We start from the raw sequence: 16,228 nt of genomic DNA, 5'->3' as shown, positions 1-16,228 counted from the left end.
TCACCCCAACATCCAATTCCAAACCCCTAACTCAATCCACTCATTGCCCAACCACCAACTCAACAGATCCCATCATTAATTCACAACCCCTAACTCATTTTACTCACTCCAAACCTACCTCCAATTCAACTCATCTTCAACCCACTTTCCATGAAACTCACCCAACCCTTAACCCCCAATCCCTAACTCACTTCAAGGCTCAATTCCTAACCCAGCTCTTTTTACCCCAGCTCACCCCCTAACTTACTACCCAGACTTTTGACATCTAGTCATTTCATCTCAAACCAAAACCACATCCCATGTCATCTCTTGATGCGTCCCCTCAGCTCAGCCAAGTGGCTCCAGGACTAATCAAAATCAAAATGGAAATCTGGATGTTCTTTTTCTCTACCCCCAACGCACCTCCCTCCCTTCCTTCTTTCCTTGTTTCCTTCCTTCCTCTCTTTTTAAAAATATGTTGTCTGGTCTGGCCCGGTGGCTCAGGCGGTTAGAGCTCCGTGCTCCTAACTCCAAAGGCTGCCGGTTCAATTCCCACATGGGCCAGTGGGCTCTCAACCACAAGGTTGCCAGTTCAACTCCTCGAGTCCCACAAGGGATGGTGGGCTCTGCGCCCCGCAACTAAGAACATTGAACACAGCACCTTGAGCTGAGCTGCCGCTGAGCTCCCGTATGGCTCATTTGGTTGGAGCGCGTCCTCTCAACCACAAGGTTGCCGGTTTCCACTCCCGCAAGGGATGGTGGGCTGTGGCCCCTGCAACTAGAAAACGGCAACTGGACCTGGAGCTGAGCTGTGCCCTCCACAACTAAGACTGAAAGGACAGCTTGACTTGGAAAAAAGTCCTGGAAGTACACACTGTTCCCCCAATAAAGTCCTGTTCCCCTTCCCCAATAAAATCTTTTTTTTAAAAAAATGTTGTCTTCAAAAACTCATAGACACAGACAATAATTTAGTGGTTACCAGAGGGTAAGGGGGTGGGGGGTGGGTGATGAGGGTAAAAGGGATCAAATATATCGTGATGGAAGAACTGACTCTGGGTGGTGAACACACAATGGGATTTATAGACGATGTAATACATAATTGTACACCTGAAATCTATGTAAATTTACTAACAATTGTCACCCCAATAAATTAAAAAAAAATGTTGTCTTCCTAATGGGTTCACATTTTTTTCCAGCTTTACTGAGATATAATTGACACACACACACACACACACACACCACAAAGTTCTGACAATTAAGATCATGAACTTGTTGTAATGATGTTGGTAACCTTTTTTGATATCAGTGGGATTATTGATTATGAATTTTTACCAACTGGACAAACAGTTAACCAAGTTTACTATTTGGAAGTGCTGAAAAGTTAGACAACCTGAACTTTTCGCCAACAATTAATGGCTCTTGCATCATGACAATGCACCAGCTCACACAATTGTCTGTGAGGGAGTTTTAGCCGGTAAACAAATAACCTGCTCACCTGATCTGGCTCCCAATGACTTCTTTCTTTACTGGAGGACAAAGGAAATATTGAAAGGAAGATGTTGTGATGACATTCAGGACATCAAGGGTAATACCACGACAGCTCTGATGGCCATTCCAGAAAAAGAGTTCCAAAACTGCTTTGAAGGGTGGACTAGGTGCTGGCGTCAGTGCATAGCTTCCCAGGGGGAGTACTTTGAAGGTGACCGTAGTGATATTCAGTAATGAGGCATGTAGCACTTTTTCTAGGATGAGTTTGTGAACTTAATTGTCAGATCTCGTATACACCATATTTTGTCATGTATAATGTGCCCTTTTTTGCCTAAGTTTGTGAGGGGAAAATAAGGATGTTCATTATATATGGGTAGTACTAATTCCTTATCTATGTAAATGTTTTTAATTCTTTTATTTATATTTATGAGTTAAGAGGGTAACTCCAGAAATCAATAATGATATCCTTGTGCAAAATAATACTCTGGAATATGATCAAATAAAATCTTTAAATAATAAAAACGATAAATTTACTAACAATTGTCACCCCAATAAATTTTAAAAAAAAGAAGAAATAAATAATAAAAACGATAATTGGTTTTATTGAACTTACGATGAACTTGCAACGACGAAGAGTTCTTGGCCTTCTACGAAGCGTAAATATTGTAAATTTGTTACCGGTACATAAAATTTCTTGTACCTTGTGTCTGTTCCTGTGTTTTGTAATTATCTGTCACATAAAATTTCTTGTACTGTAATATGTTAAAAAAATGAATGCTATGATTCCTTTATAACACAAAAAACCAAGTACCTAAATGTAAACAAATAGAAATTTGAATTAAAAAATTAAAAAGAAAGGTTGTTTTCCCTGAAAGTTTGGGCCCAAAATGTGGGTGCGCATTATACACGGGAGCGCATTACATACGGCAAAATACGTAACATATAACATGCAAGTCTAAGTGTACGTGTTGATTTGCTCCACTTTATCACAAAATGATTCGCTGACACCCGCACCACGTCATTTATCATTTACTTTTTGTGGTGAGAACAGTTAAGACCTGCTTTCTTAGAGATGTGGCCATTTTCCGCTTTTCCGCGAGGGGCCTAAGTTAATACACACGCCCATCTCCTCCAGTGAGTCCCATTGTAATTGAGTTCCCTCACCCCATCAAAGCCACCTCCACCAAAAGACACACTTAATTAAGACAGGTGGTGGCAGATACCTCAGGTGGGACAAGAGCTACCACCTAAGAAAGATACAGCCAGCACCAAACGAAGGACACAGATAAGGACACAGTTCACTGGTTTATTCAGATTTGACAAGCCAATGATGCCCTATGGCCCTGGGGTGGGGGGGAATCGTGCAAGAATCTCTCTCATCATGTCCCAGCCTTCCCTAAGGAGGAAGCAGATTAATTATACAACAGAGGGGATTTTCCCTTTTAATACAGACCCAGATATAAATAGGGCAGCACCATTAGGATCCTGATTTACCAGACATCTTGGTCCCCAAACCATCTGGCATGGCAAGGTGCATTTGGGGAGATAGGAGGGGGCCAGTATTCAGAGCTGGGCTGAGGCAGCAAAAGGAGCACACAGCTCTGTCCAGGGAAGTCCCACTTCCCTGTATAATCTGACTTCAGTTCCTTCACTCTGAACCCACCTAAAAATAGGAATTAGTGAAGGGGTCCCAGCCTGGGATCAGGAGACATCCAGTGCTTAACTATTAGGAAGGGTAGCACCAAAGGGTGTTGGGGCACTGACTGAGAAGGGGAAGGCAGGCATGGAGGGCATTCATCAGCTCTGAGTTAGAAGTTCATTGCATGGGGGATCAGGGGTGGGGAGTTGAGGGTTGAGTAGGCATGGAGGGGAGAAAGAGCCAGATGAGTTATTCCAGCAGGGGTTTGGTGGGAGGAGGCTGGACTCTTGGGCCAACGGAGTCCAACCCCCCAGTCCCTGGACTGCAGAAGAAATATTGTTTGACCGTGATGAGCAGACTCTCCCCTGGCTCCACAATCACACGAGATCATAAATATAGTGGCTTCAAAGCCTCAGCACCAAATGTGCCCCGTCTGGGGCTCCCTCATTGTCCCTCCCACCCCAGAGACTCTCAGCTGTTAAAGCATACAGGGCCCAGTTCAAACCCAAACTTCTGGTTCGTCTGGCCAAAGTCAGTGGCTGCCACATCCCACAGGGGCAGAAACCCCACTCGGGAAGAGCTGAACTCCAAGATGGTCTTCGTCTGTCCCTTCCGGAGCTGAGCATGGGAAGACACAGATGGGGAGTTAGGGGGAGGGCAGCCTCCCCTCCCCGCTCTGCTCAGCCCCTGGCCCTCTCCCTTACCCGGCAGCCATCGTAGGGGACAGTGATGGTGGCTGCTGCTGTCTGGTTGAAGGACAGCTCCTCCCCATCAGCCCCGAGGAAGCGAAGGGAGCGGCCATAGTTGCCGGCAGCTTCATCCAGCCAGGCGGCTGAGTTCTGGCAGGAGTAGGTGAAGCTCTGGTGAGCGGTGGCACTCAGCAACTTCAGGAAGGTCAGCTGTACCACGTTCACAGGGGACCCATCAGCGTCCACGTAGGAGAACTGGGGGTGGGACAAAGCAGGAGGTGAGGGTGCCCATTCACCCAGCCATCCCACCAGCCATCGTTCTCTTGTGAGCCCTTAGGCATGTGTGGCTACTGAACACTTAAAACGTGGCCGATGAGACTGAGAAACGTTTTTAAAACTTTGTTTGATTTTAACTTTTTATTTATTTAATTTAAAATTTTCACTTTAATTCATAACTCATAACTTAGCCCCAGAAAACTTAGGTTTGGAACAAAGTGAGTTTGTGAATCTACCCTTCCAACTGCAGGTTTTATGAAATCTAAGTATGCATCAAGTATTTCCAATGAAATTTAGCATCCAGATTACGATGTCTTATAAGTGCAAAATATATACCAGACTCTGAAAAAAGTAAAATGCCTTCATCATCTGTATACTGATATGCCAATATTTTACATATGTTGGGTTAAATAAAACATATGTTAACATATCACTGACTTGAGATAACACACTTGGTAACGCATCCTTCTGGCTTCCTTCTCTTCCTTGTCTCATTTCTACATCCCTCGACTGATGTTTTCTAGAATCACCTCCCAGATAAACTACTTGCAATTGGATCTTTTTCTCAGGGTCTGTTTGGGGGGAATCCAAACCATGATATTTCCTAATATTATATTATAGCTTTATTTGTTTCTTTGGTCTGTTTATTTCCTTGGTTATATTCCCAGTAGAATACCAACTTCATGAAGTCAGGGACTGTGTTTAATTTGCTGTTATGTTCCCAGTGCTTAGCATATACATACATGTTAGATAAATGAGTCCCAAAATCCAAGATTCCCTGACCCTGAAACCTGCTCTTCGTTTCACTTACATATCTCAGAATCTCACCAGACACCAGCCCCCCACGCCAGCAACCTGAATCCTCCCTCCTTTTTATCTCATCAATTGTTGGAGCCTATGATTTGTCCTCTTTGATATTGTTCCGAGTCATGCTCTCCTCTCCATCCCCATAGCACCAGCTCCAGCCTGAACACCCTCCTCATTCTCATAGATCAACACATTTGTCTCTTCCTGATCTCCCAGCCTCCAGTCTCACCACCATCACCCCAGCCCCAGAGGCATTTTTCTAACACAGAGATTTGGGCTGAATCCCTCTCTCACTTAAACACAATCCGTGGCTCCCTACTGCCTACGTCTTTCTGAGGAGATGGGCCTAGCTCTCACCAACCTCCCCAGCCTCTTCTCCAACTACACTCCCCCTCTAAAGGAGAGCAAGTGGCTTTTTCTTCTTTAAATTCACCAGATCGTCTCTTACCTCTGGGCTTTTGCACATGCTGTTCCCTCTGCCTGAAACACTTTTCCTTGTCCTCCCAAACATGCTAACCCATCTCATTCTTTAGGCCTCAGCTGAGGTGTGACTTCTAGCAGGAAACCTTCAGGTCCTTCTAGCGCTGCCTTTGGATTTCCACCAGGCCCTGTGATTCCCCCATCACACATCAATGCTGCCCCACTTACTCCCCCTTCCTTAACCTGCAATCACCAGGAAGGCAAAGGCAAGTCTGTCCTGTTCCCCGCATCCCTCAGAGCGCCTCTCCCAACTCCCCAGAACTTTTGATTCCCGTAACTTTTCACACTACCTGCCACCTCAGCCTCTGGTAACTCACCTTCTTCCCTCGACGAAATGTGCTATACCAGCTTCCTGGCTTTTCCTTGGACCAGGAGGCCAGTTTCACCTGGGGGACGGAGGGAGGGTCAGTAGCAGGTGGCCTGGACGCCCACCACGTCCTCTGCATTTACCTCCCCAGACTGTACATATCTGGGGCTCTCCGGCTGTTGTCTGGCTAAGGGAGTGGACTTGGCCGGTGCACAGAGCAGGCCCAAGGGGAGGGTGCCCGGCCTCTGAAACAGCCCTCAACAGATGACTGACAAGGTTATGTAAATGCCCCAGCTCCCTCTCTGCCAGGTCGGACAACTTCCAGCTGTCTCCCAGAAGTCTCAGTGGAACCGAGCCTTGGGTGCCCAATGGTGACATTTTAACGACACTGGCTGCCTCTGCTGAACCTTCTCATATCTCCCTCCCCCCCTCCTGGTGCCTCCTGGGATTACCTAAATAAATGACTTGCCCTCAAATCTTTGTCTCAGGGTCTGTGTCTGGGGAACCCAAACCTAGAACGTTCCTCACTCCCTTCCCCAGCTTCTCTCTCAGCAGGAGGAAGGGGAGCTGGTGAGAGATGAGGTCTCAGAGATCAGCAACTGATGTTCAGAGATCAAGGTCTGCAGTCCAGCCCCCATATATGGGGGGCTCTGAGCACCCAGTAAACCAGGGCTCTGATCAATCAAAATAATAATACATAAGAAGAACATTATTGTTCACTTTTGCAGGCCCTGTGCTGGCTGTGTATTTTATCTGCCCTAGAGGTATTAGCACATAGTCAGTATCTACTCAGCATTCCCTGACATGTGCATTGGTACCACAACTGCACAACCACCCTAAGGGGTAGATACTTGCTTGAACCCCACTTTACAGATGAAAACATTGAGGGGACAAACCCGGATTCCAACCCAGGTGGTCCAGAGCTGGTAGTGCTCACTCGCTGCCCTCCACTGCTAAGCCTGGTTCTTGGTGAGAGACTGTTAGGCTCAGAGCTCCCTGATGGAGAACCCCTGGATTTCTGGGGGAACCAGGTGATCTCACCTCCCAGCCCAAAGCCTGGAGGGCAGTGAGCCCACAGAGTCTATAAGATAGCAGGTCAGGAGGCAGGGTAGCCAGGTACTTAAGGGCTGGGACGCTGGAGCCAGACCTTGATGGGTACTCTCCTCACCTCTGTGCCTCAATTTCCCTGTCTGGGGGTTGATGACAGAATTGCCACTCTGGGTGATTAGGGCTCAGTAAGTTAATGCATCTAAGTGCTTAAAACAGGCCTGGCTCACGTAAGCACTACTTAAAGGTTCGCCACCATTCCTAATTTCTTTACTTGCTTTTCTTGTCTGTCTTCCTCCTAAAAGGCAAGCTCCACAAAAGCAGAGATTTTTTTTTTAATTCCCTGTTGTAACTCCAGCACTTAGCATACAGTAGGTGCTGGACAAATGTTGGAAAGATAAGGTCTTCAACAAAGTCTGGTACTCGTTTTTGGGGGCAGGAGAGGCGAGGACAGCCCTCCCTGGGAGGGGGAGAGGATGGGAAGGCGTCCAAAGCCCTCTTCCTCCTCCTCCCAACCCCCTCCTCCCCCCTTCAATTCCCACCCCCGCCGCTCCCCCGGAGGCACTCACAGTCTCAAACTTCTTGTCTGGGTAGAGACAGGTCTCTCCTCCCGCCGTAAAGTTGCAGAACACCTTGAGCGCGTCCCGCGCGCAGCCCTGGTTGGGGTCAATCCAGTATTCCCCTGCCGCGCACAGGAGGGGCGGTGAGCGGGGCGGGACCGACGGCTCCCCGCCCGCCCAGCGAGGGGCCGGACCTCACCGTCCCGCAGGTCCGGGTGGTTGCGGTGCAGCTCGCTGCACACGAGGCCCGGGCGCTGGGCGGTGCCGGGAGGGCGCCGCAGCTGCTCCAGCTCGAAGCTCAGAGACGTGAGAGAGGCCAGCACCTCCTCCAGACCGCCCTCCGGGGCCTCCAGCGCGCCCGGGCCCGGGACCCAGCGCCGGCGTCGGCGCAGCCACGGCAGCTCCGCCCGGGGTCCCTGAGCAGACGGGGAGATGGAGAACAGAGACCAGGGACAGAGAGACAGGCAGAGGTGAGAGGGAGACACGGGAGGCAGAAGAGAGGGGTGGGGTTGATGAGAAAGGTGCGGGAGAGATACAAGCAGGAACAGGGGCAGGGATGGGGGAGACAGAGACAGAGAGACGCACAGGAAGGAGGGGGCAGGAAAACTCAGAGGTGGGGAGAGATAGAAGAAGAAATATAATAAAAGAGAGAGAGAACCACAAGTTCAGGCAAAGAAAGCGCGGAAGGGGGCAAGGGGGAGGAGGCAGCCAGCAAGCAGGAAAAGAGAGAACAGATAAAATCGTGCAACAAATATTTGAGGCAGGGAAAAGCCAGGAGCGATGGAAGTGGTGGAGAGAGTCAGGGAGGAAGAGATGGGGTAGGGGAGACAGGGTGCAAACAAAGGCGGGTCAGCGCCCCCACAGCTGTCCTTCTAACCCGCACCCCAACACACACACAGCCCAAACCCCCCTTCGGCTTTCAAGGCACCTCCCTCCCCACTTGCTTCTCCTGACACCTGCCGTGGGCCCCACCTGGTTCTGGACACTGGGGAACCAAGCGGGGACAGTCCAACCCAGGCCCTGGGGAACTTACCGGGGGACCTGGTGGGCCTGGGGGGCCAGTGTCTCCACGGGGCCCGAGGGATCCCTGTAGGGAGAAGTCACTTGGGGGTGAACTGTGTCTATGGAAGACCCCTTCCTGCCAACACACGTGTACACACGCACACACACAGAGCCCTGGCGAAGGCACATGCAATTTTCGGCACCAGGCATAAAAACACATCTTCTTTCCATGTTTTAACATCTCTGAAATCATCATCTTAACATCTTTGGCAAGTGGTAATTTACTTGGCAGAATTGTTTCCTTTCAGAGCAGTTTATAAAATAATAGTACATCCTACAATTGATGGCATCTTAGATTTGATGAAATACAGTGGGAGGTGTTCAATAAATATTTGTCGAATACATGATTGAGTGACTAAATAAACCAATGAATGCAAAGGCAATGAAGGTTCTGGCGTAGTGGAAGGGTGTGGGGGCTGAAATGTGGGAGCCCACGGGAGCAGGGAATACTCACTGGAGACCCCTTTGAGCCCTTTTCTCCCAGAGGGCCCTGTGGGGTAGAGACAAAGAGGTTTGGAGTTCTGGCTGGCCCGCCACGGTGACCCCCATCCCTGCCGCACAGACCCCTCATACTCACTGCTACACCTGGGGGTCCAGGGTGGCCCAGAGAGCCAATGGGACCAGGGGGACCCTGGAGAAAGGACATCAGGTTTCATTGATGGGGTTCAACCCTATGGTCCCCTCAAGACCCCAAACTCCAGACATAGCCTCCAATCCGCAAGTCCCCAGATAGAGTCCCCGTTTTACCCCAGACACAACCCCTATCATTCCAGACAAGTCTCCAAACAAGCCCCACCTCTACCTCCCCACCCACCCCCTCCTTTGAACACATTCTTCCCACTTGGGGCAGGACACACACTCACGGGTTCTCCCTTGGGGCCAGGAGGGCCCTGTAGGCCTGGCAACCCCCGATCCCCTTTCTCACCGGCTTCCCCAGAGGGGCCAATGAGGCCAATTAATCCAATGTGGCCCTGGAGGACAAAAGAGGCATGTGGGGGAAGAACAGGGGGTGCTGGGAGGTTTTTCTCCTAGAACCTTGGGGTAATGAGTTTGGGAGCAGAGGACACCCCACTCTCCCAGCCCTCTGGCCAGGGAGGAGATAGGAGATAGGGGTAAATGTGGGAGGGAAGTCAAGGACGGAGGTATCCTTACCTTTTCCCCCTTGAGGCCAGCGTCTCCCTTCAGCCCCGGGAGGCCAGAGGGCCCCTGGAAGGAGAGGGCGGGTCAGTCAGTGAGTGCAAACATGAAATCTCAAGGTTCGTGTGGGTGCTTGGGCATGGTCTAATGGGAAATTACCCAGATTTCAAAGGGGAATTACCAGACGTGTGATCTTGGGGATGCTCAGGAGAGAGGAGGGATGACAAAAGATAATGAAGAGGAGGGCCAATCTGAATGGTCAGTGGTCAAGATCAGTACGAGTGATCAGTGTAGACCATCAAGATCGATGGTCAGTTTGGCCTGTCAAGATTGAGGGTCACTGGTTAATGTAGACCATCAAGATGGAGGGTCAGTGTGGGCGGTCAGTATAGACCAAGATGGAGGGTCAGTGTGTGTGGTCAGTATAGACCAAGATGGAGGGTCAGTGTGTGTGGTCAGTATAGACCAAGATGGAGGGTCAGTGTAGGACCAATAAGGTGAGTGATCAGAATAGATGGTTAGTATACACGGTCAGGGTGGACCACCACATAATCAGTGAAGGGTCAGCCTGACCATCAACACCCATGGTCACTAGATGGCTACTGGGTGTCCAGTGTGGTTCTTAGTCCCAGGACCTCAGGGACAAAGAAGTCTCTTACCAAGGGGCCAGGAGGGCCTATCTGTCCAGGAGATCCCAAGAGACCTGGTTCACCCTGGGATGAAACAGAACATGGACGGATTGCACCCTTCCAGAACCCAGTGTGGATGCTCCTACCATCCACCAGGCTTAGCCCCTCCCAACCGTGATGAGAAATTGTAAGGTAGAGGCACACATGGAGGGCCTGACCCCACCCCCACCCCACCCCATCCATGTTCCCGCCCCACTCACCACCGGGCCGGGGATCCCTCGAAGACCCTCAGGCCCAACACGCCCCGGGGGCCCTCGAGCCCCCACTGGGCCTGTCCTCCCTGGGGACCCATCAGGACCTGGCTCCCCCTAAAATGGACAGGGGCAAGGGAGGGGACAGAGAATCAGGAGGTACCTGCCTCCTGACCCTCTAGCCAAGAGCTATCAGGTAGGGGGAGGGAATTGGGGCACCTGTGGTGGTCACAGGCCCCCTCCCCATTCTGATGGCCCAACTGTTGGCTGAGGGATCAGGGCAGGGACCCCTCCCTAGGCAGGGGCACTCACCTTGGCACCTTTCTCCCCTTCTCTGCCTTCTCGTCCCATGTGTCCAGAAGGACCCTGAGAAGGTAGTAGAGACAGTCAGAGGGGGCTCGTGGGGGTGAGTGGGGGGTCTGTAGGGGTGAGGGGGGACCTGTGGGGGTGAAGTGGGGCCTACAGGGATGAGTGGGGATGAGTGCGGGCCTGTGAGGCTGGGTGGGGGCCTGTGGGGGTGGGTGGGGGCCTGTGAGAGTGAGTGCGAGCCTGTGGGGGTGGGTGGAGGCCTCTGGGGGTGGGTGGGGGCCTGTGAGGGTGAGTGCAGGCCTGTGGGGGTGGGTGGGGGCCTGTGGGGGTGGGTGAGGGCCTGTGAGAGTGAGTGCGAGCCTGTGGGGGTGGGTGGAGGCCTCTGGGGGTGGGTGGGGGCCTGTGAGGGTGAGTGCGGGCCTGTGGGGGTGGGTGCGGGCCTGTGGGGGTGGGTGGGGGCCTGTGGGGGTGAAGTGGGGCCTACAGGGATGAGTGGGGATGAGTGCGGGCCTGTGAGGCTGGGTGGGGGCCTGTGGGGGTGGGTGGGGGCCTATGAGAGTGAGTGCGAGCCTGTGGGGGTGGGTGGAGGCCTCTGGGGGTGGGTGGGGGCCTGTGGGGATGGGTGGGGGCCTGTGGGGGGTGGGTGGGGGCCTGTGGGGGTGGGTGAGGGCCTGTGGGGGTGGTTGGGGGCCCATGAGGGTGAGTGGGGGCCTGTGGGGGTGGGGGTGGGCCTGTGGGGGTGGTTGGGGGCCCATGAGGGTGAGTGGGGGCCTGTGGGGGTGGGTGGGGGCCTGTGGGGGTGGGTGGGGGCCTGTGGGGGTGAGTGGGACAGGGCTGGAGCCAGGACAGCCAGGAGGCAGGCCATCACTCACTCTCTTGCCAGGAGGCCCAGGAGGGCCAGGTTCCCCAGAAGCGCCAGGCGGACCCTGTGGAGTGATGGCAGCACCAGGATAGAATTAGCTAACATTGACTGAGCATAACTGTTTCCGGACGCCTTTGACCCACAGACAGCCTTCCCAAAACATCAGCGCAGCACCAGCCATCTCCTGCCTCCTCCCTCAAGCTTCTCATGTTCCTGATGAGGCCCCGGAGAGGCAAAGCAGGCACACCGATGGGGGCCTTGAGTACATCATTAACCCTTCTTCTGGCCCCCCAATCCTCCCACTCACCAGCCCCAACCCCCTCTCCCAGCACCACATCCTCTGCTCCCCACTCACCGGTCCCCCAACATCACCAGGGTCTCCTTTCCCCCCTGGGTAACCATCCAGACCCTGCAGATGGTGGACAGAGTTGGGAGGGGTCATGGGGTCACCTGAGAATTTGGGGTTGAGGCTTGGAGGATAATGAAAGTTATTTGCTCCAGGAATCTTGCCCAGGTCTATGGGGGGGAGGGAGATGGGGACAAAATTAGGGAATATGCTGGGCTTGGTGGGGAAAGGAGGGTTTACACCCACCGAAACTCCAGGGTCTCCAGGGGGTCCTAGATCTCCGGGGAGCCCCGTGGGGCCCTGGAACACAGAATGACAAATAATCACATCTCAGAATTATTGAGCATTCACTAATTCATTTCACAGACAAATGGTGCCCAGGCACAGTTCTGGTTGCTGCGGATACATGGTGAACAAAACACAAAATCTCCACCCTGGTAGAGAGAACATTCTAGTGTTGAATGTGTGCAGGCGCTGAGCTAAGAACGTTCCATGCGTCATCTCACTTCATCCGTCCAGCAGCCACCCAGCTCAGGACTCACAGATAAACTGACCCTCAGAGACACACACAGCAAATGGGATGGTGAAGTCCCCCAGACACTGAAGTTGCCCACTGCCCTGCCACCCCACCTCAAGCCCTGCCGCTGTGGCAGAAAGGTCTCAACCTTCGCCTGACGGCAAATCCTACATCAGTTCCAATCTTGGCCTTGGCCTTCCCAACATTGTTAGTGATTCCATGTGGAAGCAAGTTTCACCCTCTACAATGACTGATTGATTCATTCATTCATTAAATCAATCATTCATTAGCTCTATTCTGGGTTGTTCATAGAATCAGCATACTGGAGGACAGGACCCCTGGCTGGAAGTTGGCGAGCAGGTTTGAGCAGACATGAGTGTCCGCCCTCATCTCTGCCACCACCTCCCCCGGGACTCACCACGTTCCCTTTGGCTCCATCTTCTCCAGGAGGGCCCTTCTTGCCTGGGGGCCCAGCAGCCCCAGATGGGCCTGTGTCCCCCTTTTCACCCACTTCTCCCTTGGGCCCCTTTGCAGAAACAGAGGTCAGAAGTCAGAAGCGCCTGGACTCTCCAGGGGTCAAGGTAAGCACACCTGGACTTAGGGATGTGGGGAGGAGTCTGGGACTTTCCTGGGGTCAGGGGTCAGAGTAGCCCCCCCTCCCAATGATTAGAAGTGAAAGGGATTTAGGAATTATGGGAGTCAGAGGTCAGGGTGGTCTAGTTGCCTAGAGGCCATGGGCAAGGCTGCTCTAGTCCATGTGGCACCCTTGAGTAAATTAGACAAAGGCCCCCCTGTGGGCAGCTCATCCCCAGGCCAGGGCTAGTGTTGGCTCTGAGCCCCCATCGACCCCCTCGGCCCCACACTCTTGTGCAGTGTACTACATGGGGAATACGTATCAGCCCTGTCACCTTCCAAGGCTCTGTCATCAAGATAACCCAGGTAGCCCATAGGTTCTGGGCAGTGGGTGGCCTAGGACTGCCCAGGAGTCAAGGTGGCCTGAGGGAGCCAGGGGCCAGGGGTTCCCTGGGATGGGTGCAGGGGCACAGGACACAGTCACTCACAGGGATGCCTGGGGTTCCTGGGGGTCCTGTGTCTCCAGCCTCCCCTGGCTCACCCTGCAGGAGGCAAAGTGAGAGTACGAAGAGGTCCCATTCTGGCAGACAGAGAGAGGCTCCCAGCACAGCCCCCCCCAACCAGGACTTGTTGTACCTCCCCCACCCTGTGCAGTTCCCTGCCCTCCCTCTCTCACCTTCTCGCCAACAGCACCTGGCTGACCAACTCCTCCAGGCAGCCCCGGAAGGCCCTGGAGAGACAGCCAGGGGTACAGGTGAGACTATGGGATCCCAACCTCCCCTTCTTGGGAAATATATGTCCCCATTTCTGAGGCATCCTGGGTACCCTTCCCAGAGTCCTCACCTCTGATCCGCTAGGGCCATGGGGACCCCGAGGACCCGGAGCTCCATGGGGACCCTGTGGGACAGTCAGAATAACATTCAGTGACCCCCATGGTCCCCCAAAAGTCTCCAGCAACTACAAACACCACCCTTGACACTGGTGACCTGCATGATCCTTAAAATAATGTGTCCCTGTGACCCCCCCATTGATTCAACAGCCACCCCGACCTTGCCACACCCTTTCCCTTCCCACTTTGCACCCCATTGTCCATACCATGGACCCCACATCTCCAACTTCTCCCTTTTCTCCAGGAGGGCCTGGAAGTCCCTGTGGAACAAAGAAGCAAGATTGGGGCACAGGGTTGGGAGAACCAGAAGCCACACCCCAAACTCAAACACCTACCTGCAGCCCAGGGGGGCCAATCACCCCCACGAAGCCTCTCACTCCATCATCTCCTTTCTGCCCAAAGAGGCCCGGGGGCCCTCGGCGTCCCTGAGCCCCGTCTGCTCCCTGGGAGAAGGAGAGGGCAGGGCGTAATTAGGGTCCAGGTCAATAGTTGGAAATAGGCTCAGGGTTGGATTTGGAGTTGGGGGTGCAAGTTAAGGGTCAGAGTTTGGAAATTATGTCAAGGGTTGAGTCATAATTTTGAGATGGGCATTGGGTGACGAATCATGTCCAGTTTGAGGTCAAGGTCATAAGCAGGGTTTAGATGGGGCTGAAAGGGAATTTAGCGTTGGGTTTGAGGTTGGGGCCAAGGTCAGATTGAGAGTTTGAGCTTAGGTTTGGAGTCAGCACTAGAGGGCGGGTCAGCGTTGGGGTAAAGTGTAGGACTGGGTCAGTGTGCAGTTATGTGGGATTTGAAGATAAAGTCTGCATTGGGACTGACGGTAAGGTCAGAGGCAGTGTTGAGATTAGGGCTAAGGGGGGTTCAGGGTTGGGGTTGAGGTGGGGATTGAGTCACATTCTGGGGTGAGGTCATACTGGGTATCAGCAAGGAGGAGTGGGTCAGGGTTGGAATTGAGTCCAGGCGTAAAGTGTAGGACTGAAAGGACACTGTCCCTTCCCATCGGGGACCCAGGGGACGGTCACAAAGCTGGGAGCACCTACCGGGGAGCCTGGGTGTCCCACGGGACCCCGTATCCCTATTGGTCCAGGTGGGCCCTGAGGAGGAAACAGAGTTGGAAAACCCCTCAAGTTCAAGATTGCGGGGGTGCATGGCACTAGATATGGCAATCACTGCACCGTCCCCCCACCAGGAAGCGACAGTTGCACACACATGCCAACCCTATCTTCCTAGTCACCAGCTGCTGGGATCAGACACACACATCTGTCCTAAGCTGGGCCCATCAGGACTTCCCCCAGAAGTCCCCCAGCACCCAGGGACCGAGCTGGCTTGCTGATTCTATGAGCTGTGGCTGAAGACCCAAAGGGAAGCTGGGACGCGATGCCTCAGAGCCATGCAGAGTCAGAACCAGAGAGAATGATCCCCAAGGAAAGGGAGAGGAGACAGTAAGTGCCTCAGTGGCCTCCCCGGTCTCCTGGGGCCCCAGTGACTGTCTGTTGGCCCCTTCATTCCAGGCAGCTTGAATGGCTTCTGTTACTGGCAGGTGTCAAGATGGGCTCAGGAAGGGAAGGAGTTCCACGGCCTCTCCCACCCATGCCTCCCCCCGCCCCGATGACCACCCCTCATGGGGGACCCCCACTCACCGCATCCCCCTTATCACCCTTGCTTCCCTTGTGACCAGGAGCACCCACTTCCCCCTGCAAAAGAAATTAGATGAGAAAAGAGCCGGGCTCCCCGTGACCCCCCACTTTCCCCAGCCCTTCTCTCTCCAGGAACTCTCACCTTGTCCCCTTCCTCGCCAGAAGGCCCAACGGCCCCAGGGGGTCCTGGAAGCCCCAGGGGTCCTGGGATCCCATCTTTGCCAGTGGAACCAGGGGGGCCACGTTCGCCCTGATGGGGGGAGTGGAAGGCAAAATATCAGGGGCCAGGGCAGGAGTGGGGTCCTGGTATGTGGAGGACAGGGTCCTCAGGATGCCTGAGGAATGGGGTGGGCACAGCACTTACCGGGGACCCTTTCTCTCCTGCAGGGCCAACAGGGCCTTGGCCTCCACTTTGGCCAGGAAGCCCAATGCCTCCTGCTGGGCCCACAGGACCGCGCTCCCCAGGGGAGCCCTGAAAACAGGGGTGAAGGGTCAGGAAAAATAGCAATAGTAGTAGTTCTCATATCTGGAGGATTTTCAAGCCTCAAGCCACTGAGTTTGGTGATTGATTACCAGGACGTATCCAATCTGTTCCCCACACAGCAGACAGAGAGAGCTGTGAACACCTGAGCCAGGGCACGTGCCTCCTCTTGCCCACAGCCCTCCGGGGGCTCCCTCCTTACTGAGATACAAAGAGGTCTCCGGGAGCCTACCAGGCCCTGCGTGGCCTCTCCCGACCCGTCC

At 53.4% G+C, this 16,228-nt stretch overlaps 1 protein-coding gene across 6 annotated transcripts in view; it reads right to left on the bottom strand.

Moving 5' to 3' along the window:
* Positions 1–2,759: 2,759 nt before the first annotated feature.
* Positions 2,760–16,228, bottom strand: part of COL5A3 (collagen type V alpha 3 chain) — a 74,379-nt gene continuing 60,910 nt past the window's right edge. For all 6 annotated transcript variants that reach the window (XM_081077226.1, XM_081077223.1, XM_081077225.1 and 3 more), the window contains 26 exons: positions 15,849–15,956; positions 15,627–15,734; positions 15,488–15,541; positions 14,888–14,941; positions 14,183–14,290; positions 14,054–14,107; positions 13,802–13,855; positions 13,635–13,688; positions 13,447–13,500; positions 12,804–12,911; positions 12,115–12,168; positions 11,878–11,931; positions 11,533–11,586; positions 10,664–10,717; positions 10,361–10,468; positions 10,131–10,184; positions 9,487–9,540; positions 9,198–9,305; positions 8,912–8,965; positions 8,789–8,824; positions 8,306–8,359; positions 7,472–7,688; positions 7,282–7,394; positions 5,676–5,744; positions 3,811–4,050; positions 2,760–3,724 (listed from right to left, as the gene is read on the bottom strand). In XM_081077226.1, the coding sequence (XP_080933352.1) occupies positions 3,578–3,724; positions 3,811–4,050; positions 5,676–5,744; positions 7,282–7,394; positions 7,472–7,688; positions 8,306–8,359; positions 8,789–8,824; positions 8,912–8,965; positions 9,198–9,305; positions 9,487–9,540; positions 10,131–10,184; positions 10,361–10,468; positions 10,664–10,717; positions 11,533–11,586; positions 11,878–11,931; positions 12,115–12,168; positions 12,804–12,911; positions 13,447–13,500; positions 13,635–13,688; positions 13,802–13,855; positions 14,054–14,107; positions 14,183–14,290; positions 14,888–14,941; positions 15,488–15,541; positions 15,627–15,734; positions 15,849–15,956 (2,226 nt within the window). In that variant the 3' untranslated portion in view covers positions 2,760–3,577. The remainder of the gene's footprint in view (positions 3,725–3,810; positions 4,051–5,675; positions 5,745–7,281; positions 7,395–7,471; positions 7,689–8,305; positions 8,360–8,788; positions 8,825–8,911; positions 8,966–9,197; positions 9,306–9,486; positions 9,541–10,130; positions 10,185–10,360; positions 10,469–10,663; positions 10,718–11,532; positions 11,587–11,877; positions 11,932–12,114; positions 12,169–12,803; positions 12,912–13,446; positions 13,501–13,634; positions 13,689–13,801; positions 13,856–14,053; positions 14,108–14,182; positions 14,291–14,887; positions 14,942–15,487; positions 15,542–15,626; positions 15,735–15,848; positions 15,957–16,228) is intronic.

Source organism: Rhinolophus hipposideros, assembly GCF_964194185.1.
Source record: "Rhinolophus hipposideros genome assembly, chromosome: 16".
NCBI classification, from domain to species: Eukaryota; Metazoa; Chordata; class Mammalia; order Chiroptera; family Rhinolophidae; genus Rhinolophus; species Rhinolophus hipposideros.
This window is presented reverse-complemented; position numbering and strand designations above follow the sequence as displayed.